The sequence below is a fragment of the Falco naumanni genome, chromosome Z, assembly GCF_017639655.2.
Source record: "Falco naumanni isolate bFalNau1 chromosome Z, bFalNau1.pat, whole genome shotgun sequence".
NCBI classification, from domain to species: Eukaryota; Metazoa; Chordata; class Aves; order Falconiformes; family Falconidae; genus Falco; species Falco naumanni.
The window spans coordinates 52,418,023-52,444,649 of NC_054080.1; the positions used below are offsets into that span (position 1 = coordinate 52,418,023).

Sequence of the window (26,627 nt, forward strand, 5' to 3'; positions counted from 1 at the left end):
ATGATGTGACAGAGGGGGTGAGGCTTGAAGCCAGATTCCTCAAGCCCTACCTCAGTCTGTAAAGGCAGATGTCATTTTGTTGCTCTTCAACAGGTTCACATTGAATAAACAAACACAACAGCAGTTGCATATAGTTGTTCCTCCAAGTCTATTCTACACCCTGATGCCTTGGGCCTTCTCTCAAAGTACAAGAGATGTAGGCTTAAATTCCCACAGGAGAGAATTGAAGCACGGTTTCTTATTGCTTGGGAGAATGCCCTACCATGGGGATAGTGAGAGAAAGGGAGTGAGAGAGTAAAAAGTGAAAATAAAACCAAAATTAAAACTGCTGCCAGCTGGCCTGTCACATGGATGTCTCCTTCAGGCAGCTGTGTTTGAATGTACAGCTAGAAGTGTCCAAATACTGTAGTGGCTGCTTAGTGGTGGATCTCTTTTCACAGATCCACTTAAAAGCAGCAGTAAGATCAAAACTATGTTCTGTGAATAAATTTGGATATGAAACACACTGTTCCCCTCAGAATTCCATTGTAGCTCCCTGTCTGGTGTGCTGACTGTGTTGAAACACATTTCCACTCACCTAGCCAAGGTGTCTACTTGTGTTTTGGATTCTGCTTCTGTTCCATTCTAAACTTGACCTTTTCATAAAAGTACCTCATAAAAGAACTTTGGGTATAAAGGCTAGGTGAAATCAGAAGCTGGCTGTTGACAAGTTAGCTAAATTTTACCAGATTTTATGAAGAAGGCTTGCAGGGGAGCCCTGAAGAGTTAGCAGAGTTCTGTTAAAATCAACACAGAATTAGCATTGCAAAAGTAACTTATAAATGCATAATTATTAATTGTTAATTTAATTATTTTAAATTTTATTTTAATTTAATTAATAATTAATAATTAAAAATTATTAATGCATAAGTGTGATGAAACAGGAGGAACTAGAAGCAAACATATCAAGACAGCTGACAGTTTATGCTCTTTATTTTAAAGCAGGTGAATGACCACCATTTATAAAATACATCAAAATAAACGGCTTCAGTCAGATGCAAGAAAGTGCCATCTCTTCAAACAACAGACTGGCTTGGTGTCGGTATGCCATCATAATCATCTGAGTAGTGCTGATACTGGTCAGTAAGAAGAGGCTGATGCAACTCGTCCTTATTTTTCTTGACACGTACAATACATGTAGCAGCAGCGAAGATAATTGCAACGAGAACCAGTGCAGTCACTATTGCAATAGTTATAATCTCTGTGACACGAAGAGCTCGACCTACAGGAAGGAAAGCAACAGGCAAAATTACATGTCAAGTACATGTACATGTCAAGTATATGGATCATCATCAGAGGAACAGAACAAAGCTCAGTATCTGTCATTATTGAATATGTCATGAAGTAGAAATATTTCAATTTTGATCGATAATACGTGTTCCAAAAGGTGAGAAAATTTCAGTCTCTCTTGTAACACTCTGAAGACAGTCCTGGCCCTTCCTTCTGCTATCTGGTTTGTGAGGGATTTGCAGTCTTTGTAGTGATTTAATGAAGGCGTATGGTGCAGGAATAAGGACCTTCTGCAAGGTTTAGATCCAAATGAGTACTTCTCCCAAAATTGAAGTGAATAGTGAGAGCTTCATGTAGGAACAATCTATAATCTGTAGCTGTTTAGCTGTGCTAAATCCCAAACACAACTGATTTGGAAAGCCAAGCAAGAAAAGAAAAGAGAAACAGACCTTTACAAAGGCATCAAGTATTGTTTGTGAAATTTGAACCAACTTTTTTGTATGATGCATAAACTTAAAGGAAGAAAGGCATGATGGAAAAAAAAGAGGGAGTATCTAGGTTAGACAGTTTACCTGGCCACTCGACTTCGTAGCTGTATCCCAGATTTTCCGGTGCAGTAACAAACATTTCATTATTGGTAACGGGGGGCCAGAAAGGCACCATATTGTACTGTCTGTTATGTCCAATAGGGGCATTCTCCAGTGGATATGTTGAGATATCTAAAGTTAAAAGTCATATCACAGTTCTTAAATAAAAATCAAAACAATGTGCACTACTTCATTTTTGTTTTCCAAGAACTACTCTGGGTTTTGAGTACCTATTTTTTTTTTTCCTAACCTAAATTAATCCAGAAGGATTGGTTTTGCAGTGTGACAGGTAGAGAATGAAGGACTCTGCTCTGTCCAAAATCAAGACCACTAACGCACCTCTGTTTTATTTAGCAGAGACCACCAGTAAATTGTAAAACTTTCTGTCTGTCTCGTGCTTCTCATTTCTTCTCACAAGGAAAAGAACAAATATATATATGGAGGACTTGGGAAACCTTTTTGCTATAGTCTGGCTTTGTCTGATTGAAACAGTGATGAAGAGCACTCTCATGCAGTTCAAGAGGGCAGCTGATATGAACTCTGGTGAAGTTTTTTTCAATGTTATGGTAAATCAGGAGGAAGTCAGCTGAAGGAAAAAAAAAAAAAAAAAAAAAGGAAGAAAAAATTCATCTTGGTAAGTTGATGCAAAAGCTTGTGATAGGACATGTAAGTACCACAAGGGGATACAATTTATCTAGTTGACATGATAGTTGACATGGGAAAAATACATGAGGTAGGTTGTAGAAGCTGCACAAAGAAGTCTCAGTTGCACATCAGCAGCTATCTCCTGTAGAAGAAGAGGGGCTGGATTGTCCTAAGAGGAATACGGTCACTGTTTTGTGCAGACCAATGCACAGACACTAGGATTACACAGATTTCTACCCCCAGTTCACTGATGCCAATATCCTCTTTCTTTATTTCTTTATTCTTCCTTCTTTCCTTCTGTAAAATTCTTTCCTTCTGTACTTTCTTCCTCCCTCTCCTTCAATTACTCCCATATTCTCTTTCTTTCTTCTTTTTGGAGTTAAAGAAGCAAGGGCAGCAACAGTGACCATCCTTTGAAAGGATATGGAAATGGTTATGGAATGCTGGTAGTAAAAAAGGTGGTCAAAATGAATCACGAAGGTGTGCATGGCATCTGATCTTTGACAAGAAGAAACATAGGTATTTACTCTGCACAACAACAGAACTTCCGTGAAATATTTAGACCTTCTGTGGTTACACTGTTTTTGCTTTATGGAGACAATGTATTTCCACATTTCCTTTTCTCGAATTGTGCCTGGTATCTCTGGCTGAGTCCCTTCACAGACAGTGATGTGAAAAGGGATGTCAATGAGGTGATGAAGGGAGCTTGCCTGTTATTATACTACCTTTGTTAACGATACTGTTAAAATTCTAGTCCTTTCTTCTAAGCTTAGGGGCATCTTGCTGTCCCACAACAAGCAGCTGAGTTCCTGTGACTACAAAGACTGACAGCCACCCATCCTGCCTCTGTCCATGAACACGTTACCTGCAGAATACCTTCTCAGCCACTCATCAAAAACAGCATCAGTAAATGTGTGCAGGAGGACAAAAATGGGATCATTTGGTGATAAATGAGTTTGCCCTCCAGTCCCATTCAAAAATAGATGAGCCAAGTTGTGAAGACTTCGAACTGCTGGGTCGTATTTCCCTGAAGGATCACTGTACCCTGAATATGCAAACAAAGAAGAACACAAAATATCCCAGTGAAGATTTTGTTTGGAAACCGCAGTCCCAGCTGGATACTTTTTTCTCTGAAAGGCTGTCACGTTGCGTTGCCTTGCTTAACATAACGAAGTAGCTAATTCTCTATCTACTGTCATTTGAGAAATGTCGTTAGCATGCATAATTTTGAGATTAAAATTGTCTTTACAAAAGAATGCTGAGAATGTAGAATATGGGGTGGCTGAGATCTAATGCAAAAAATGGCCAAAATAAACACATCATAGCATGGAAATAAAGGTATATATTTGCGACCTACATGTTTCAGCATAACTGAAATGATTGCATGTGTTTCCTACGGCTGACTTAAGTGTGTATATGTTGCCATCTATCTTAATGAGCCAACTTTTATGTTTCAATACATCATTTCCAAGCTTACTGCGAACACACCTCAGGAAGTTTCATGTGCTGTTTTTTGAGTGAAGATACCCTATGCAACTCTGTTAGTGCGGAACACCTCATAACTCTCATGTCAATGTCAGGATCTGAAGCATCATGAAAACCTCTCTTGTTTTCAAGCTTTGGCCAAACTTTGCAGAGAAGGGTCTGTGCAGTTCAGTGGCTAAAGCCTTGTTCAGGTACCTAGATATTGATAGCCCATTTGTCAAATGTGGTAAGTATCTAAAACTTTCATATATATTTAAAAGGTTGGTGTAGATTCCTGTTTTGTTCTCCAAGAGAAAGAAAATGGAGCAGATCCTTCCCATCATAGGTGTTACCCCTCTTCAAAAGAGCCAGAGGATCTATGGGAGGTCTGGCAAGGATATGAACTGTGACTTGGTAATCTTTTCTCATGAATCCTAGTCCTTCCTGTTAAAAACTCTGGATTCTAAAGCACAGAAGCAGTTGTCAAGATAATGGCTGAACAGCATGAATCAAATCTTTAGGCTGATTTCTGTGCTGGTGTATGTGTGTTCAGATACCAGTGACAGAAAATTTTATTTTATATGTGTAGAGGTTAAAGAGCAAGTCATATGGCTCAGAGAGAAGAACTAACATGTAGCAGTACATCCTGTATCCAGACATCAGTTACTACTTCAGTACCATTTCATTAAACACTACCAAGGCTTGCAACAATTTGTATTACTTGCTTTTGTTGGTTTTAATTCATATACAAAAGTAACAGTGATCATCACTTGTTTGCCTCATTTAAGGATGCAGATGAATCAATAAGCAGGCAAAGGCTGTCTCTTTTCAGCAATGGCAACCTATTACTTGCAAGGAACTGATCTCAGCTAGTTTTTACTTAGTGACAGACTTTTGAGGCTTTTAAACATTGAAAGAATTGACATAAGCTATAAAGTAATTTACCCAGAGCTTGTTTCCACTTAATACTAAACTAATACTTTATGCTAAGAACAATGTGTTCTTAGTGTCCAATAGACTGTCTCCAAAGTCGTACTTCCAATACGAAAAGTGGCAAGCTGGCTTCCTTGACTTATTTGGAGTTGTCTGATTACCTTTTATTTGCCATAGTTACCTTCTACTGTGTTACGGAAACTGTCTGTTGAATTGGAATAGAAAGGAGGAGTGTCGAATACACCAACTTCCAAACACTGAGCAACATCCTCAGGCTCTGGGAGACGCTGTACCATAGGCCGTGCAACGTTTCCAGCAGGATTTCTTCGGATGGGACCACCCTCAGTGCCTAGGAGTGGAGAGAAGAGAGAAAACAATAATGCTGCAAAACAGTAGGCAAGAGTCTGCATCTTTCTAATGGCAGCCATGGGGGAAAACCTCAGACCCTCACAAATGACACTTAAACTGAGCGAATGGGTCAGTTCCTTATGTCAGACAAAGACATGAATCTTCATGGGGTCCTGTGTGTCAGATCCTTTGCACCAGGATTTAAAAAAACATCTAGAAAACTGTTACTGAAATTTGTGGTTCTGTAAGTGCTCTGGGAAAATTTTCTATAGCTTTTAAATGTGGTTTCTTGGTGATAACTAGGACAAAGGTTTTGAGGATATCCTGATAGAGTAGCTGGGGAAAAGACTATAGTTGATTATGTTGGTGACTAACCCAGTATTGTGGGTTTTCCCTGTTTCCTCCCCTATTTCCTTGAAGATGCTGAGTTGTGGCTTGAAGGTGATGACCATACAAGAATCTTGCTGGTATTTTTTAGCTCTTGTAGCTGAGGTAGATGTGCTTGGATTCAATATTCTTCACATTCAAAACATGTTCCACATAGTTAACATGGGGGTTTGTTAGATGTTTTAGGAGCAGAATGCTGTAAATGTGGTAAGTGGAGTAGTCAGAAGAAAACTTTAGCTTCAGTTAAGAAATGCAATTGCTAGATTTAATTATTTATGGTATAGGAGATGAATAGATACTGCATAAGAAAGAAGTCAAAACATTGAGCTTTTCCTGTACTACAGGCTCCTGATCAAATTTTGAGCTGCTTGGTGCCTCAGTGCAAGACAGATGATAAGCATGTACTACCTCAGAACACTGATGAAACTCAGAACAAGAGTATTCAAATATCACTTTAAGACTTTTGGGCTTGGAAAAGCCATTCCAATGTAAAGTATTTTATGTATTTATTATTAAAAGGATTTTCTTTCCAGATATCTGTCAGCAGTCATACTTACTGTTACAGATAGTTCCCAATGTTTCATAGTCTTCTATATTTTCACACAACACTCGCCACTGAGAGAAGATTGAGTTCTGGCTGATAAGAGAAACATCAAAATTGCTTCTAGCTCCCATCAAGTCATCCGAGCAGATATCACAGGTGTTTTGTCCTGTTGCAAAGTTCCAGTATGGCAGCCCAAATGTGGGGTCCTGCAGCATGTTCTAAACCACATAAATATGGTGTTACTACATGTGTGACCCAGAAAGCTATAATATGTACTGCTAGAAGGATGTTAAAATACAGTTAAACACATCTTAGTAAGAGTTAGAGTCCTAACTTATGGAGGATAGGAAATCTGTGGAAAATCCATTAAATCAATGTAAAAGCTTTTGGTAGTTTTTAACACTGATGCCTTTTTTCAACAAAACAGATAACTGGACTATTGAATTGAGTCATGGATCTCCCTCATTAAATAAGACAGTGTTTCTTCCATGAAACTATATCATGAATACTAATACACATTACTTAATACTGATATCCCATTTTTCCAAATATTTTTAATGGCCTGTCAACAGCAGCAGTGTTTATAACACACAAAGTAACTAAGCCAACTGTGGAATGACTGAGCAGATGGAAAAGTTCTGGAGTGTGTCCTGACTTTCAATATTTATATAACAGGATGTGTTGGCCAGCCAAATTAGCTTAACTAATGATTACGTTTACTGACATAAATAGGAATATGTACTAAATCACCAAAAGCTATAACTCCTCAGGGCTTCCACATAATGAAATGCCACTGATGTCAAATGTGTTTTTGAAGGGAGGTTGTGCCTCAGCCTGATACAGAGCCACTGACGCTAGTAGAAACACTTGAAATGATTTCAAAGACAGTTTAATCCTGACCTTGAAAACTTAATTCTCTCTTCTTTAAGAAGGATGATGGTCCATAAAAGAATGTATTTCTTTTATGGATAGGTCCACACAAGGAAAGGGAAACAAAAGAATCACTGATTTGTGGAACGGAATATAATGAAAAACCAATTTCTTTAACCAGTTACACTAATTATGCAAATAAAATGTGATTCTGAATCCCCAAGCAATCTCTGTAATACTTTAGAATTTCTGCTGCTTTGATTAGTCTAACTTAATCAAGAATCGTGGCCTTGATATTAAAAATAACGCTGACAATAACTTTTGTTGGTCTAATAAAATGCCTTCTATGGATATATCAAGAATTTATATCTATTTTTACAGGAGATTTTTATGTAGCTTTTATGTTTTCCATTGCTTCAAAGGAATGCACCTCTTTAACATTGACAGTCTAAATTTCTAAAGTCAAAATGTACTTTATGGATTGCAGTATACATAATGAGTTACTGAAATTCAAGCAGAATTATTTCTATGTGTGGAAAGAGCTGCTATAATTTTGCTTGTTGGAATATGGGGATAATCTCTTTAACTGTACAAAACACAGCATGAACACAAGGCTCAGCATTAATGTGAACTTTACCTGCATGTCTCTTTCAAGCTGCAGTAGATGGTACCTATGCCATGTGACAAAAGCTGGTCCCTCATGAGAGAAATCAACTCCTCCAAAACTCTGCTGCCCCGCACCAAGGAAAGTCTTCCTGACAGAATAATAGTGAGACCACACAAAGTAGTTATAAATGGAGATATTTTCAAATTGTGGTGTGTTGCCATCTGGTCCAAATATTTCCTCACGTCTTCGTGTGGCAATAACAATGTCAGGATGGATCGTCACCTTGGCTTCGTGTAAGGCATTCACAAAACGCCTCCTTTCTTCTGCGCTCAGATCCAAAAGATTCCTCCTGACTGTCAGGATATAGAAGCAGCAAGTTACCAAAGTAATAGACACCCAAGTCTGATATCACAGGATTTATCTATTTTGCTCCTATTAATCGCAGGTAAGTCCCTTCTTCCTCAAGCATTCATCCATTTTTTATTGGGGCAATTCATAGAGTATTGAGTGTAAATTGAAAATGTTATTTATTATCAGAATCATTGTTATCAGAATATCATTGTTAATGAGAACAGGCCAGAGCGTCAGGGGGTGCAATCTGGCTTAGCAGATCCAATTCATCAGTTATACTTCCTACTTTCTAGTTTGCTTCTTGGAGCTCAAAGGATGAATAAAAACCTAAGGTCTTTCCTACAGCTCTCAAAAAGTAGTTTTTAAGGAATCGTATTGTTAAACTTTTGAATTGGTAACTCATCCTTTGTTAACCCTTGCTGGAATAAACTCATGTTCATGGAGTGTTTCCTGTCAGTTAAAAATAATGTCAGTGCTGATTTCTGTTTCTGTAAGAGGCACTGCACATTTGTGCTAGAGACCTGTTTTTTCACATGTCAACAGAACCCATCACTAATTTGGGAGTATTATGGATTTTACCGGATTTCAAAACCACCTTTAAACCTTCACTAGTAAAGACTGAAATCTTTTTCATTCAGATGGTTTTGACTTGACAAGGATCAGTCTCCAAGCTTGCTTGTCTTTTTAAATTTACCTACAATATTCAACATTTTTCCAGTCCCATAAGGATTTCATATCTGTTTAAAGGAACATTAGACATCTCTTTACTGATATTCTGGACTAAACTGAAACTGGAGAACTCTCAGAAAGGTCCATCAGTCCCTGTGCTGATTCATCTGAATAGCTCATTGTCATGGATTAAGACTTCTAAAGACATCAAAAACAACTAGGTAAGTAAAAAATTACAAGGCTGGCTACATAGTTTAGAAATTAATTATGGGATTTTGAATTAAAAGAGCTTCTGTCACACTTGAAGTAGTCACAAGGTATTAAATGTGATATCTAGGTATGTATTATTCCCAGACATACTCACAAACACACATACGTGTCTATATACATTGGTTTACTCTTAAATAATTCCAAAGAATACAGTTTTTTCAGCCTGGATGTTCTATTGCTTAATGGGCTTGGTCCTAATCCTGCAATGACTACAGGTTTTGTTTCTGCCTTTTATTGGGCAGCAAATGCAGGTGCTTCGTACGCAGACTAAACAAGTTATCTATAGCTGCCTTAATAACCTCTATGATGACATACATTTGCTAAATAAATATAAAAGGCGTTTTGTATTTTAAAGAAAAGAAATACGCTAAGTACATTTATAAGCAAGCACTGCAAAGAGGCAATTTTCATGTTATATTTCTGATGCTCTTACCTATATTGATTCGTTGGCTACAGGTAGGTCCACTCCAGCCAGGGCGACATGACCCACAATTGTAACCAGAAAAGTTACCATTACAGCGGCAGGTTTGGTTGAAGAAACGTATGGGCCATTGCTCACGGTCATCCCGCCCATCATGGATGTACTGTGGGCCGTGAGGCCGTGAATCGACAGTCACCTGTACGCACCGGCCCCTCCCTGTAGACACGCCACACCGGTCGGTGCCTGGCCCAAACACCGGGAAATAGTCTGGGCAACACATGCCACTCCTCAGGGATTCGACGGTAGCGCACTGGCGAGGGAACTGAGCTCCAGCTTGCCCAAGAATGCTAAGAAGCGGTGGCAGGGAAAGCAGCAGTAGCACAGGGAACTGCATGATGGTGGATCCGGCAGAGCCAGCTCCTTCCAAGAGCTGGCTGTCCACACACGCTGACTTCTTCTCTCCTGCAACGGGACACCCAGCTCCCTCTGGAGGGTGGGTGAGGTGGGGATGGGGATGACGGAAGCAGGGGGGAAAGAGAAAGGGTAATTAAAAAAAGTGATACAAACCACCAGGCTACCCCTTCCAGCCCAGAACATTCCTCCAAACCCTGCACTTCAATATTCTAACTGGAAAAAACAAACTCTGACTACAGACACTAATGTTTTTCTCTCATTATCTGCACAAAAGACAATAACACCCCGGAGCTATATTTGATCATTGACTTCCCAAATGTTCATTTGCATTGTACATCTGCCAGCCTGATTTATTTCACTACCACAAAATGCTAAAACCTGTCTGAGGCACGAGTTTTTTTGAACCCTTTTTCCCAACCCTCCCTCCCCTTCCCCATTCTTGCCCTTCTTTTCTGCACTTCACTAGTGTATCTTGTTCTCTACTCAGCAGTTCCCGTCTGTGTTCCCTTGCTATTGTCTAACGGCAGCTCTACCAGAAAGTGAAGCTACAACGCTTCATGCATTGTACCTGTTCTTTCTTTCTGGCACCTCTCCTCTGCTGAGATCCTGTTCTATCTCTGCACGTCCTATGGCTGTGTCTAACCCGAAATAAGCGCTGCTAATTTCTCTCCTTGTTCAGTCTGCCTACTAATCCTTCTCCTACCAACACAGTATGGCTTGGCCTCACCCTCCTTCTTCTATTAATCCCCTTTCTACTTCAGTGCATTTCCCTGGACTTTAAGTACTTGAACAGCACATGATTTCTTTCATGCTTATCTCCTTGTGATTTTCCAAGTTTTAGCAAAGGTCAGAGACAAATACTTGAATTCAAAACAGAACAACTGTGAACATTTTTGGTTGTTTTTTTTTTTTTTTTTTTTTTTTTTTTTTTCCTTTTTTCTTTTAATTACTTGCAAAGAAAGGCTCACTTGAAAACAGACAAAGAACACTGGGGAAATTCACATTCAACAGACATTAAAAAAAATAATTCTTCAAATAGCATTTCCAAGATCAGGCCAAAATAAGTGATAAAGATACATTCTTTAGAAAATAAAACACTCCAATCTTAAATGTACAGCTTTAAGTTTAACTATTTTTTTGATAATCAAATAATAAGACAATTATCATATTGAAGTATGAAATGAAATGCTAAATTCTGAGAAGGTGCTATGAAAGGTAATGAAATAAAGAAACAGAAAAAAAATATCTGAAATTAACAAAATGATTCTCTATTCTTTGCAAGGACAATCTCCATGGAGCAAAACTGGCCTTATTCAAGCTTTTGCTCTCTTTCTTATCTATCAATAAGGGTGGCTTTCAAGGGATGAAGATATTTTGTCAAGAAACATCTGAACTGACACCAACAAAGCACATCAACAAGTTTTCTGGAAAAAGGTTCAGCCACAGTGTAACTCACATTGGGCAGAAAATGGATAATCTACTCCTGCTTCTCCATATGCAAGTCAAAATGTGAGAGTGCACACAAATCTGACAGGCCAATGTAATAGGTTATTTTGTGCATTTATTCTTGCTAGCCTGCCATGAACCACAGCAGTGAACATTGCCATCTGGGTCTTGTATAACCAACCATGCTATAGCTTGCTTCAGTGTGGCATGAAGGCTTTTAGCGCACTTCTCCATATCTTTCATTCATTCTCCATTTGTGGATAGGAATATTTGATAATCCTTAAATAAAACTCTTCCCTTTTCTGGTTTTCATTTTATTCTCCATTTGAGCCTGTTTTCTCTTCTTTAGTAGCCTGTTCTGTACCCTGCTTCTTTCCAAGCTCAAACCTTTTCTCTTTGAACATGTCTGTTGGAACATGTGACCCAAATTCACTATTATTGCATCAGAACATAAACCAGAGCTAGTAAAAAGATTCTTGACATTTTATCTGAAAAGAACTCTCAGATCAAAGAAGCAGCATACAGGTTTTAGCTATGAACATCAGCAAAGACAGCAAATTCATAATAAACTTAGAAGGGAAAAATCCTGCTCCTTAGACAAAACCCCAGTTAAGAAGAGCAAACAGATATACTGACTGTGGTTGCCTGCCATCATAAAACTTCCCCTTATAATGATGAACATGATGCACACCTTTTGTAAGCCTTCTGCATAGCCATCACCTATGAATTTTGTTCAGCAAGCTACTAGAGCTGTGCAGCTGAGGATCATTTCCCTTCTTTGCACCTAGATGTTCCCCTGGGTCTCCTGCTGGAAATCTTGCTGAACAGTTTGGCGGTATGCAATCCCTTTTATAGTATTTATTTTTATATTCTTGCCCTTAAAGACTCCTGCTCCCCTACTGTGCCTGGAAAGATTTGACTTTGGAGATTATCCAAATGCACAACATCTGTTTCTGTGTCTTTGTTCAGAAAGAGCTTGTCTACATAAGCAAGATAATGCGGAAAATGTCAGTGTGTGAACCTCTAGCTCACTAATTGCCTGTGTGGACTATAAGTCCTGCAAAAAGAGTTAGTTAATATGCTAGACATTTGTATATAGTTTGCATAGTTTTCCTTGTGTAAACAGTTCTTGATGCTGAGACCAGGTCTGTATGCAGCCACACGAGGTTTAGCTGTGGCCTACAGTCTAACCTACTGGAGGATGTTACTAAAATGTAGCCAGTTCTCTTTGCGCTTGAGTGATAATGAAAGCTGATGTGCTGGTTCTGTCTCACCTCACGCTATTTAGCTGCAGAGTCAACCATCAGTTCTTTGGGAGCTACCTTAGATATTTACTGAGTGCCCAAGATTTACAAATTCTTTAAACTATTATGTACTTTGAGAGCTAGTATAGTTAACTAAGATTTTTATTGCCCAATCTCAAGACACATGGACTCCTAGAAAAACTAGATTTTGCTGACTTCACCTAAGTTGCATGGGAAGAAGTTTAGCATTATTACTGTTATTTGTGTAGCACCTCTGGTGTGATGACACCACACTACTAGTGTTTGTGAATGGAATATTGGAGTGGTCAAGTGGGTGAATTTAGCAGTGGACAAATGAGCATCTGAAATGAAGATACAACTGTGGTAATCCTCACCATCACAGTCTTAGGGTGAAGGTTTCCAAACCTTCCGAGGGTTTAGAAATCAACAGCTTCATCATCAACTGGTGTAAACTGATTGACGATTTGCATCACCTGTGGATCTTGGCTAAGTCTTAAATGCCTGAGCTTCTTTTTGTAAGTTTTTAGTGTTGTTTGTTTTGTTTTCTTCTTGTAAGTACCATCATTAGTCAATATTTTCACAAAATAAACAAGCTCCTCAGTTTAGAGCCAACTTTGAATTGTTTTGATTTTTTTTTTCCTTCCCAGTAGAACAAAATAATGCTGCTTTTATGAAAAAAGCAGAGCTAAATATCACTTATATGAAGTGGTGCCTTTGAAGATGAGTCAGAACTGACCTTCTGCTTCTTAAACACGTTAGTACAACACAAATGTTCAGAAAATTTGGGTTCACATGTGAATCCAAATGCTGTATGGGATCTTTCTTTCTGAAAAGTGAGTTACCAGAGGACACTTAATACGCATCTGTGTCTAGATGTGAAAATGTGAAAATATAATTTTCTGGAATGAAAATGTATATATTATATACCAAAATTCAAGGAAAGTGATTTTTAATTTATTAGATTCTAAAAATGTTAAAATGAATATGAGAAGCCACTGTCAACTTTTCATTTGAACTGGGAAATATACTTTCACATATTTTTATATAAAATGATATTTCTATGCACTGCATATGGTATACAGTTCTAGTGTTTTACAGAGAGATTGTTGTTATTATTAACACAGATGACTCACTTTTGCTTTGCTTTATAGCTACACATAAATAAAATAAGGTTTATTGAAAGTGCAGGCAAGTTGTAAGGAGAAGAGTACTGGAAAAAAGATAGTTTTGTCAATCATTTTATAAAGTAAACTTGCATTTTTCATGGAAAGGAATTACCTGAGATGGTAGGTATGCTAGAATTTGCTCACGGATCATACAGCACTCCCAGACCTTTACCTCAACTTGAAAATGTCAGTATGAAATCACTTTTTTCTTTTTTTCTGACTAAATGAGGCTTTCACATTCAAAGTTAAAGAAACAAGGTCATTTTAATCATTCCTCCTCCTCTCCCCTCCAACAAAGGAAAGAGTTCAATTGAAGTTACAGAACTTCTCCTAAGGACTTTAGAGGGCAAAAATGGAAGACCAGCTCCTCCAGTAAAGCTGGCAGAACCTCTGAAATGTTTGTGAAAAATCTGAGTGGGATTCCATGTTCCACTAACACCCTAAGTGCATACACTCCCTATGGGGGTCTCGATGGGATAAGTTCAGAGCCTCAGCAATGTTCATTAAGGTGCTGATTAGCACAAGCTGAAGGTCATCTCTGTCACTGACGAGAAGCCAGAAGCCAGGGGAAGGGCTTTTCAGCAGAAGCTGTTCCTGCTACCCTGTCTGAGCCGCGTTGCAGCTGCTCAGCAGTTCCTGTCTGTGCCCAGGCTGGCTAACATTCACCTTCAGCTCCTGGCTCCCTTCCCATGGGGAGCAGCCAGCTATTGCTGGTCCGACACCTTCACCTTCCACCCTTGTACGTCTATGATTGCAAGGGTGCCACTGTGCTCTAAGCCCAACAGCTGCTCTGAGCTACCCAGGGAGGGAATCTGGGACTCTGCACTGTGTTCGCTGTTGAGCTGTGCTTGGGCATCCCTCAAGAGCAATGTTTACCTGTTTATATATGTCATCACAGTGTAATGTTGCATGGTTAGATAACTGAAGTAGTTGAAGGATATATGAGTTCATATGAAACAAATTGGTTAAAGTTGTGAATTTAATGATTTGTACTTTAGCATTCACCAAATACATGTTCATACCTGCAGGAAAAGGATCCTATTTTAAGACACAGATTATATTAAATGTCTTGATTATGGTACCAGTTTCATGGCAAGCCTAGCAGTATATTTTGCAGGAGATAGCATGGCTACAACCACTTTGATCATTGGTTTTTGTTTGATTTTTATAAGATGTTTCTTTGACAAGCATTTTTCTGAAAAAGAAAATAATTACATACATTTCAGTTTTGGGAAGAAATGAAAAATTTCAGATACAAACATATTTGAATAGATTTTACAATTTTAACTATAAGACAATTCCATTGTACTGCAGTAAACTAAAGAAATCTAGATTTTTATGCAAAATGAACTAGACAGACTTTGGAACCAATTGACAACATCTCACATCTTAAAAAATAACAAATTTAATGACAAAACAGTTTTAAAACCAATGAAAATATATATTAATAAACAACCAAACTTTTGAATTTCCAAAAGAACAGGGCTTTTTGATAAGCGTGCAGAGACTGATGGCACAGATAGCTGATAACAGCAGTAAGCACTTGTTAAAGTCACTTTCGGGGTAAATGTCAAGGTCCTGATATGTCAATATTGACAGTACAAATATTGTAAAGCTTATTTCCTTTTTTTTTCCTCCCCCCCGCCCCCCCCCCCCCCCCCCCAGCCCCCAGCTTCCACTTTTTCATGTGATACTTTTGAAGGAATATCTCCTGATGTGTCTGAACCAAGATGGAAAAATGAAGCCTGGCTGCTCACAGTACAAGCCAGGTTTTCCCACACTTCTTGTTGGACAGTGACCCTTGATAAATGCGTACTAGTCAAAAATAAAAGACTTCCTTGCACATGCATCTACATCATCAGGAAGAAGCTGTCAGCATACAGTAGCTGTATTGGATCCTACGATTATGTTTTTTGGTTCATAGGCACTTCTTGCCTCCCCTCCCCCTGGAATTAATGCCAGACCATTCACTTTGAAAGTATTGTTTTTCATAGACTAGGTTGGAAGGGACCTTAAAGATCATCTAGTTTCAACCCCCTTGCCACAGGCAGGGACATCTTCTACTAGACTAGGTTACAAAAAGCTCCACCCAACATGACCTTGAACTCTTCTAGGGATGGGGCATCCACAGGTTCTCCACACACCCTGTTCCAGTGTCTCACCACTCTCACAGTAAGGAATTTCTATCCTAATATCTAACCTAAATCTATCCTCTTTCAGTTTAAAACCATTACCCTTGTCCTATCACTACATGTCTTTGTAAAAAGTCCCTCTCCAGCTTTCTTGTAGGCCCCCTTTAAGTACTGGAAGGCTGATTATAAGGTTTCCCCAGAGCCTTCTCCAGGCTAAAGGACCCCAGCTCTTTCAGCCTGTCTTCATAGGAGAGGTGATCCAGCCCGCTGATCATCTTTGGGGCCCTCCTCTGGACCATCTCCAACAGGCCCATGTCCTTCTTATGTTGGGGACTCCAGAGCTGAATGCACTAGTCCAAGTGGGGTCTCATGAGAGCAGAGGGGGAGAACCACCTCCCTCAACCTGCGGGCCATGCTTCTTTGGATGCAGCCCAGGATGCAGTTGACTTTATGGGCTGCAAGTGCACATTGCTGGGCCATGTCAAGGTTCTCAGCCACCAATGGCCCAAAGCCTTTCTCCTCAGGGCTGCTCTCAATCCATTCTCCACTAAGCCTGTATTTGAGCTTGGGATTGCCCTGACCCACATGCAGAACGTTGCACCTGGCCTTGTTGAACTTCATGAAGTTTGCACAGGCCCCCCTCTTAAGCCTGGCAAGATCCCTCTGGATGGCATCCCTTCTCTCCAGTGTGTTGACTGCATCACTCAGCTTGGTGTCATCAGCAAACTTGCTGAGGGTGCACTCAATCTCGGTATCCATGTTGCTGACGAAAATGTTAAACAGGGCTAGTCCCAATACCACGCCCTGAGGAATGCCACTTGTCACTGGTTTCCACTTGGATCTTGAAATGTTGGCCATGACTCTTTGAGTGTGACCTTCCAGCCAATTCCTTATCCACTGAGCAGTCCATCAATCAAAATTATGTCTTTCCAGTTTAGAGACAAGGGTGGCATGCGCGACGGTGTCAAATGCTTTGCACAAGTCCAGGTAGATAACATTAGTTACCCTTTCCTCATTCACCAATGCTGTAACCCCGTCGTAGAAGGCCACCAAATTTGTCAGACACAATTTGCCCTTAGTGAAGCCATGTTGGCTGTCACCAATCTCCTCATTATTTTCCATGTGCCTTACCATGGTTTCCAGGATAATGTGCTCCATGACGTTACCAGGCACAGAGGTGAGACTGACCAGCCTGTAGTTTCCCAGGAGTTCCTGATTTCCTTATTTTCCTTTTAAAAAATGGGGGTTATGTTTCCCCTTTTCCAGTCAGTGGGAACTTCACTGGACTGTCACGACTTCTCAAATATGATGGACAGTGGCTTAGCCACTTCATCCGCCAGTTCCCTCAGGAGCCGTGGATAGATATCATCACATCTAATAGACTTGTGCACCTTCAGGTTCCTTAGATGGTTTCTAACCTGATCTTTTCCTACAGCGGGTGGTTCTTCATTCTCCTAGTCCCTGCCTTTGCCTTCTGTGATTTAGGCAGTGTAACTGGAGCACTTTCTGGTGAAGACTGAGGCAAAAAATTTGTTGAGTACCTCAGCCTTCTCCATGTACTAGACTAACAGGTCTCCCGTTTCCTTCCAGAGGGCCCACATTTTCCCTAGTCTTCCTTCTGTCACCAATATACATATAGAAGCTTTTCTGTTGCCCTTGATGTCCCTGGTCAGATTTTATTCTACCAGGGCTTTAGCTTTCCTAACCTAGTCTGTGGCCACTTGGAAAATTTCTCTGTATTCCTTCCAGACTACCTCTCCTTGCTTCCATCCTCTTTAAGCTTCCTTCTTGTGTTTGAGTTTGTCCAGGAGCTTGTTGTTCATCCATGCAAGCCTCCTGGGGTTTTTGTCCAACTTTCTCTTCATTGGGATGCAGCACTCCTGAGCTTGAAGAAGGTGATCCTTGAATATTAACCAGCTTTCTTGGACCTCTTTTCCCTCCAGGGCTTTATCCCATGGTATTCTCTCTACCAAGCAGATCCCTGAAGAGGCCAAAGACAACTCTCCTGAAGTCCAGGGTAGTGATCTTGTTGTGCACTCTCCTCACTGCCCTAAGGATCTTGAACTCTGCCATTTCATGGTCAGTGCAGCTGACTCTGTCCTTGAGCTTCACATTCTCCACCAGCCCCTCTTTGCTGGTGAGACCAAGGTCCAGCATAGCATAGCATAGCACCCCTCCTTGTCGGCCTCTCTATCACTTTAAGAAGGAAGGTACTATGAAAGATTCCAGAAATCTCCTGCATTGCCTGTGCCTGCTGTGATGGAGAGACGGGACGCAGCTTGATGCAAGCAAATGTCAATTTATTGTACAGAAGCACGAGTTTTTATACACTTTCAGAAGCTGCGTGTTTTAAACAGATTGGTTCTTGAAGCTAAGCCTTGCATACTAGGCAATCCCCGATTGGTGGTTAACTACCAGCAATTAACAGCAAGGTGTTACCTTTCCTGGGTGCCATCTGTCCCCCACTCCCCTATGCTCTCTCAGCATGACTCATCATATTAATTGTTGTGTCTATTCACACTCCTTGTCCTCCCAGGGTTCGTGACCTACAAGCTCGAGCACATTCCCCTCAGCTAACTGATTGCCACGCACGGTCCTAACTTCCAGCCCGCTCCTGCATGTGCCCTGCTGTGTTGTCCCTCAAGAGATATCGGAATGGTTGAAGGCCCTCATGAGGGCTAGGGCTTGTGAACATGAGGCTGCTCCTATCTGTCTGCAGAGGGCCTCATCTTTTTAGTCTTCCTAGTCAGGGAGCCTGTAGCAGATCCCCACTATAATGTCACGTGTCCCTGCCCTTGCTTTAATCCTGACCTATAAACTCTCGGTCAGCTCTCTTTCCATCCGCAGGCGGAGCCCCATGCACCCCAGCTGGTCATTGACATAGAAGGTGAGACCCCCTTTTCATCTCGCCTTCCTGTCCTTCCTAAAGAACCTGTATCCTTCCATTCCTACACGCCAGTTATAGGAGCCATCCCACCATGTCTCCATGATGCCAATAAGATCATAGCCCTGCAGGCGTGCACACATCTGTAACTCCTCTTGTTTATTCCCCATGCTAGGTGTGTTTGCATAGAGGCATTTAAGTTGGACCTCTGATGAAGCTGACTTACTTTTTCTATTCTTACAGATCTGCTCTTTCTCTTCCGTTCTTTCTAGTATCCTGTCTTTCACTTTCTATTTTGAAAGCTCTGTTTTTATACTCTACAGTTTTTTCTCTGTGTTGCAAGCATCTATGCTGGGTCCTTGTGTTGTTTCTTATTGCTTGTCCTTACAAGGATTCTGAATAATGTCTTTCCTCTTTCAGTTTATGGCAGTCCTAGGCCTTTCTGGCCACTCTTTGGTGCCCCCACTTAATCTCACTGACCTAGTTCTAGTTCTGAACAGGATATGGCTCACCTTGGGTCAATGCCAGTGTAATACAACATGTGGGTGCAGCACGTGGTGAGTCACACTCAGTGCACTGGTTCTTCATCACCTACAACCTCAGTGGATTTTGTTAGTGGTTTACAAAGCACAGTACCAAGCATGATTAAAATCAGGCCTTTGTCTCTAATTCTGTTATCCTTTTCTGACAAAACTGTCTGCTTTTCAGGTCTTTCCCTCATCTGTATTTCTTACAAACACTCGCTTGTTTTTTCTTCCTCTTCTAATACCCTGTTAGATTTTATACTAGTGATACTCATTTATACATTTATAAAGAGACATTATAGGTAGTCAAGAAGATGTTTCAATACATAAAATTTCACTCCCCTCCCCTCCCAGTTGTTGAATTTAATATTACCAGTGATTTGACCTGGAATGTTTTTAAGAAGAAATACAAAAGAAGCTGAGGTAGCTGTCTAGACCTTAGGTCCAAAGGAGCAAAATCACAGAATGAGAGAGGATCTCTTGGGCTGGAAGGGACATGATCTCATCAGTCCAATCTCCTGCTCAAAGCAGGGATGACACTGAATTCAGGACAGGTTTTCCAGGTCTTTATCCCACTGGATCTTAGAAAACTCAAAGGATGGAGATGGCACAACCTCTCCCCGCTGCAGTTCCACTGCTGGGCTGTCTTTATTCTAGGCCACAATCTGGCTTGTGTTTTTGGCAGCCAACCTTGACAGGCTGCTGGTCAGTGCCCTCAAAGCTGTCCTTTCTCCTGGCTGTAACAGCTCTGGTCCTGCAGCCTTTCCTTGTGGGGCAAGGGCTCCAGATTTACCATGTTGGTGGCCACCTCTGTACTTATGCGGGGATCTGATGAACTCTGGGAAGAGAGGACTGTCCATATCCATCCCCCACAGCTGCTCCCTGGCCCTGCTGGCCCCAGCCTGCACCCTTGCAAGGCTTTCCCTTCCCAAGTCAGGGCTTGGCCTCACCCTTGTTGACTTTCATGGTGTTGTCAGCCCTTTCCTCCCCCTGTCCAGATCTCACTGGACTAAAGGCTGGCTCTTCAGTCTGGTGACTGCCCACCCTTTGGCGTCAGATGTAAATTTGAGGTACTTGCCTTCTGTTGCCTCCTCTGGCTCACTGGTAGAAATGTCAAACAGTACAAGTCCCTGAATAAACTCTGTGGTACCTGAGTTGTTACTCACCAGAGCATGAACACATTTTCCTTGTTCATCCTTTTACCTTTAGGGTGAGAGTAGAAGCTTTTCCTCTTTTCCCTGATATCACTTGCTTTCAGCTTTGCTGTGCTTTAGTTTTCCTAACACCATCCTGGCATACCTAGGCAGGTACCTTCTTCTATTCCTCTTTTGTGGCTAGGCTCTGCTTCCATTTCCTATACACATTCCTTTGCTGTCACAGTTGCTTTTTCTATCAAGAGGGATGGGTATTGTGACTGAAGGATGTTGTTCTCATGACCTTCCAGATTTTCATTTTCCTTCAGTGGGCCTCACCGTACCAGTTCTGTGAATAATCCAAAGTTTGCTTTCCTCAAATCCAGGGACTGTGCTCTGCTGCTTTCATTCCTTTCTCTCCTCAGGACTTTGAACTCGTCTGTTTCATTGTTGCTACAACCATTGGTTATCACATCCACAAACAGTTCTTCCTTATTAGTGAATAACAGATCCAAATGTGTGCCAGTCCTGGCTGGATCATCAAGTAACTCTATCATTCATAAACTCTTGATATCCAGAAATCTTATACAGAAATTTTCTTGACTATGCTGCTTTACCAGCAGATGTCAGGGAGGTTGAATCTCCTATGGCAACCAGGAGTTTTGACTCAAAGACTTTCTCCATTGGTCTGCAGGAGGCTTTGCCCCCTTTTTCACCCTGTTCGTGTGGGTGCACTCCCACCATGATGTCACCATTATTGTCCTGGGCCTGTAATCCATCCCATTATAAAAGCATACGTTTGAACTCTTCCATCACATACAGGGAAACCCCCTCCTCCTTGTCATTCCTGCCTGTCTTGCCTGAACAACCAGTATTCCACTATCAGAGAACTCCATGACTGCGGAGTGTCTCAAGTCATTTTAGTCATGGCACAGCTCTGTGACTACATGTGGAGCCCTAACTTGTTTCCAAGGCCATGTTTGTTTGTGTGCAGGCACTTGAAGTGCACCTCCTTTCAACCTGTTTTACCCTTTTCAGAGACTGCATTCAGAGATGCTCCTACCATCTGCATATGTTGCCTATAACCTCTGCTTCTTGAGTTAGTTGTAAACAGCTATTATCAGCCTTCATGGTACATAGTTTAAAATCCTCTTGCCAGGCTGAAATGCATGTTGAGGAAGGTGCTCTTACTGCACTTTGTCAGGCAGATCCCATCTGTTGCTAGTGGTCTTCATTCCTTACAGAGGGACTCATGACCATTAAAGCCAAAGTGCTGCCTGTAACACCAGCCCTTCAGCTAGTTGTTAATTTAAAAGTTGTGCCCTTTTCTACTCAATCCTTTCCTTTTCAACTGTAGGATGTAGGTGAACACTACTCAGGCTTCCACTGGTAGCTGTTAGGCCTCATGTCTGGAAGTTATGTTTGCTTCCAGAATTTTTTAGTAGCTTTTCATTTAGCCCTAGTGTCCCTCGACAGCACAATTGTTGCCTGCATGGATAACCAGCAAGGGGTATTAGGCTGAGACCCAGACAGATCTTGGCAGTATCTCTCCAACATCCCAGATCTGAGCATGTGGCAATCAGCAAATCACCTGTGACAGCATGCCAGGTCAACAGACAGGTGCATGCCCCATTCCCTGCAGGAGAGAATCTCCAACCACTGCTGCTTCCCGTTTCTTCTTCCTGTGCTCAGTGCTTAGGTGCAATGGACCCTGAAAACTCCTCTGGCAGAGTTTGTTCCTCTTTCCAGGCTGTTTGGACATTACAACAGTTGTGAAAATTAAGTTGTCAAGGCAGACAAGAAATCCTTCCACTATCAGATATCATAAGTTTTCAACCTCTCCTGAATTGGGAGTCACCAATCATCACTTGCTAAAATGCAGCCCAGACTTCATACTAAATAATTTGTAACTTCCTCACTTTCTCTCCTCTCCAGCTGCTTAGCTTCAGAGATTTTACTGTAAAATTTAAATAGACTTCTGAAGAGTCTGCTGTTTACACTCAAATGCTTTCATCTTGGATCAGTTCAGCATCTCTTGCAATTTCTTGCACTCAAATGCTTTCATCTTGAATCATCATCATCATCCAACAGATTAGGCAGCACTGAAAGGCAGCACTGAATACTACACAAGACCACTTAACCAAGGTGACTTTCTCTCCGAAATAAGGCTGGATCTGGCATAGAAGATACTGCTCAGATGAAATGCTCATCTTTTGTACAGCAGCCTACTGATAAAGGCTTTTTAGTACATTTTCAAAGTAGGCAGAAAGTCTGGAGCTGGAATATACACATCTGTTTGTTTAGAGTCTGAGAACACAGTAGTGACTCATAAGCTCCATTCCCGAACACGTGAAAAGACATATGATTGTAATGATATTGCTTCACATGTTTTTTAATTCCTATGAAACAGTACCTTAAAAAATTGTTAAAGGTCAGTGCCAGGAAGCAGATCCTTATCAACAAAACTCATAGGGAATATGTAGCAGAACAAGGTTGACTGTTCAGATAAACCATCTCTTTGCACTTCTTTGTTACGATAGGCTCGTTCAGTTTTGCACATTTAAATAAGCACGTTACGTTTTGAGGTTTAGGCTATTTCTTCTAATTTTAGCTGGTGCATCCCAACAGTACAAAGCAAGGCTAACATAAAGGAGAGCAAAATTCACCTGATAATTTTTTTCCCAAAAAGGTAGCGTGTGTATGTGTGTGTGTGTGTAGATAATAAAAGAACAGCCTATCATATTATTGTTTTTCTAGCATACAATATGCAGTAACCAGTAAAATCTACTGTGTCAAGGCATTAGTAGACAGCAGCAGAGATTACACCAATTATCCAGATCTCAGGAAATGTAGTGGAATGAAGCTGGGTTAATTAGCATTGATAATATACAACTGTGGGCTGGCTTCAGAGGCAGTGTGTTGGCTGATGTAGGTAAGGTGCAGCTGTGGCTGGTTAAGATGCTGAGAGCCAATGAAGAGAGTGCAGCCAGGGAAAAAGCAGAGAGAGCATGAAGCAAGAGAAGAGAGAGCATGCCCTGGATGAGGTGAGATGAGGTGAGGAGAAGGCAGCAGAGGGACTGGCATGAAGAGTATGCTGGTATGAGATGGTAAAAGACTTTGCTGCAGCTTGATAGTTTGGAGTGAGCTGCAACAAGGAAATGGTGTTGGAGTTTCATTAACAGAACATGTGGGTGCAGAAGAGTGTGAATTTATAAACAAATTATGAAATGACAGGGCAACAAACAACACTGACATTAATTGATGTAAAGCATATAAATTTCTGTTTCTAATTGGATAAACATCCAATGGGAAACTTATTAGCATGTGCTTATCTGAGTGAAAGATTTCCAGCAGTAAAAGATGATACTGATACAAGGTGGTCTTACGGATATTTATTGTCCAAATTGTAAAAGTACGTAATCATAAGGAGCATGTAGAAGTCACTTCTCCTAGCTGCACAAACTTCAGGTTTTAGCGAATCACTTCCAACTAGAATTGATGAGTGCAACTATAAACATTTAAACCTTAGTGGTCTATTAAATAACCAATTTGCTGTGGTGGTAGAGACAGTGTGCCAGTTCCAGATAATGCAAATCAACATAGCTTCATTGGTTTTGATAACAGAATTACTTTGAGCCTGAGGGAACTTAGCAATTTACAATGAAGACTTGGCTCATATGCATATGTTAACCTTTAGCAGGCTTATCTGGCAACTAGAATATCACACAAGTAATACTTATTGTTAAAAGAAACTGCATTGGTTCCCTGTTATTATGTATTGTGCTAATCTATATTCTTTTCCTTTTTATTAAAGAATTGAAAGTCAAACAAGTGGTCGACATAAAACTCTGCTTAGCATAATCTTACAGAATTGGAAAAACCATTCTGAAAGAATAGAAATAAAAATATTTTTTGGCATGGTTTGGATTATACATGAGTTTTCTACACACACCTTAAATTGTTTAGTCTCTTTGTCACGTTTTCCCTTTGTTGTGTCAGATTTTGAAAGTCCCTTATTTATGCAGAGACATTGCACACATAGAACAATATTATTAATTTTTGTAGAAAATCAAGTAGATATTGTACTGTATTCTACTGTAAGAGTGAAATCTTGATTAATGATAATTAAAATAACATTAACCAGTCATTTGTCTTATAGGCAGTGTTTTTCTCGTCTTCACCCAGCAGACTGAAAGATGTTTTTCTCAGATTCCTACTAACTGCTTTTTTTTTTTTTCCACAAATGAAAATTTTATTTTAATTGGGAGAAAATTTATATTAGTCACATACAGGAAAAATAAATAAGGCAAAGGACAAGATTTTTCTTTGAAGTTTTGGATAACCTGATTAAAAAAAATAATCATAACATATTTTAGACTGATATTGCTTTTCTTAATGTACAAAATTTCATAATTAATCTCACATTGGCTACACACAGTTTAAACCAGAATAAGTAATTTCAGTCATATTACTTCATAAAATGTGTTAAACACTGTTCAGTTCAAGTAAACAAAAATTTTAGCCACCGTACTTAAAGGTGTGTGTGTCATAATAATGTTAAAAAATTCTGAACATATTCTCAATATTCTCTTGTGTTTCGTATTCTAGAATGATATCAATACACTTAAGTATGGATGAAAGATGAAATGAGCCTACAGTGGCTTCTCCAAATTGAAGTGCAGAAAATTTAGTCTATGTCTGTAGTTCAAGAGTTCATCTTCAGCAGGGAAACTTATATAAGTAATTGGAGTCTTTATTACTTTCACCAAACACACCTAGAGAGAGATCTGCAGTTTCAAAATGATGCAATAGAAGTGACAAATGACTGCCTACAGAGAAATGAGTGAGACCTGGAAAAGTGTTGCAGATAAGCATAAAAAGAAAATAAGTAGCACTTGTCTAAGAGTTTGAAATGGCTCTGAAATGGCACACATCATTGTTACCTCTTGAAGATATATGTACGTTTGAGATCAGTATTTCAGAGAAACAGTTGACTGACAAAGGCGCAAGATTGGATAGAGCTTCTAGGAAGTAGTAAAAAAATTTGTTGGGGTTTTTTTGTTTGTTTGTTTTTCTCCTGAATTTAGAGTGATGCATACAATGTACCTGGAGTAATGAATTTTACTTGTAAGTGACTGTTGGTGAAATCTGGGTTTTTTAGCAGCCTAAGATGAAGGAACTAAGGCAGGTTATAAACTTAGGGACAAACCTGATATTAAAGCTCGCTTTGTGTTGTGAGCGTATATGCTGAACATTTTGTTTTGTTTTGCAACACTGCAGTGGCAGCTGGGCGATGTAAAAATGAACTTTAATATAGGAAATTTTCTAATATACTTTCATACGGTCATTGAATCCAAAATGACAGCTGATGAGGCCTGGTCAGGGAGTATTTGCACACAGAGACTGAGTTTACAGCAATTAAGGTGTCCATCACCAACAGAGCCCTGCACCTGCCACCCTACCCCATGCTCTCCTCTATCCACCTGCCAGTGAAGCGTTGTGGAAATTCCTCCTCAGCCTCCACTCTGAGGAACTACTTATGAAAAGTGCTAGCATTACGTGCTTTGTTTTTATTGTAGATGTTTTTGGGGCAAGACCCTGAGCTACTGAAGTAAAGGGAGTTTTGCTAGTGCTTAAAAAGTTAACAACACCCCCCCCCCCCAATCCAAACAAACCTGAAGTAAGACAAACCAAAAGCAAGCTAGCTGATTCTGTTGATTTATAGTATCCTCTTTCCTACCCTTTCAGATAGAACAATTTTCAAGGACAAAGGTAGAGTTTGCCTAACACATTTTGTTCATTATAAAGCACCATGAAATTGAAGGCACAACAGGCCGGATCATTGCTTAAACTCTCCTAGGTCCAAAAAATTGTACTGTTCAGGATGCGGCCATTGATGTCCAAGAAATGATAGTGGTTTATATTTAGTGAGAATCAAGTTCTCTTTGTTTTAAGAAACTCAGTCTTATTTTCCTCTTTGCTGAAATGTTTTTTGTTGTTGCTTGAAAAACAATCTTCCAGTATTAGAAGGTGAAAGACCTCCTGGATTATACTTACTCTTATGTAAAGCAAATAATTAGTGCACTGGGTAATAAGGATCAATATCTTAAGTTTTACACGTAAAAATACTTTGTAGAGAATTATTGTACCAAGCTAAGATGTTATTGCTTTGTAAATTATCTTTAAAGAATAAGTACTAACATATTTTCGAAGTAGGTGGAAAACAGAAGCTTGGTGCAGGAAAAGCTGCTAAACTTTTTTATAGAGAAGACACAACTAACTGATAGCTACTGTCTCC

The 26,627-nt window shown here is 40.1% G+C and overlaps 1 protein-coding gene across 1 annotated transcript; it reads right to left on the reverse strand.

Moving 5' to 3' along the window:
* Window positions 1–957: 957 nt before the first annotated feature.
* Window positions 958–10,512, reverse strand: TYRP1 (tyrosinase related protein 1). The gene is made up of 8 exons (XM_040579835.1): window positions 10,348–10,512; window positions 9,378–9,851; window positions 7,685–8,007; window positions 6,191–6,395; window positions 5,080–5,247; window positions 3,367–3,546; window positions 1,842–1,988; window positions 958–1,261 (listed from the first exon to the last, which is right to left on the reverse strand). The coding sequence occupies exons 2-8, from the start codon at window positions 9,757–9,759 to the stop codon at window positions 1,056–1,058; spliced, it is 1,611 nt and encodes a 536-aa protein (XP_040435769.1). The 5' UTR covers window positions 9,760–9,851; window positions 10,348–10,512; the 3' UTR covers window positions 958–1,055.
* Between the last annotated feature and the right edge of the window lie 16,115 nt (window positions 10,513–26,627).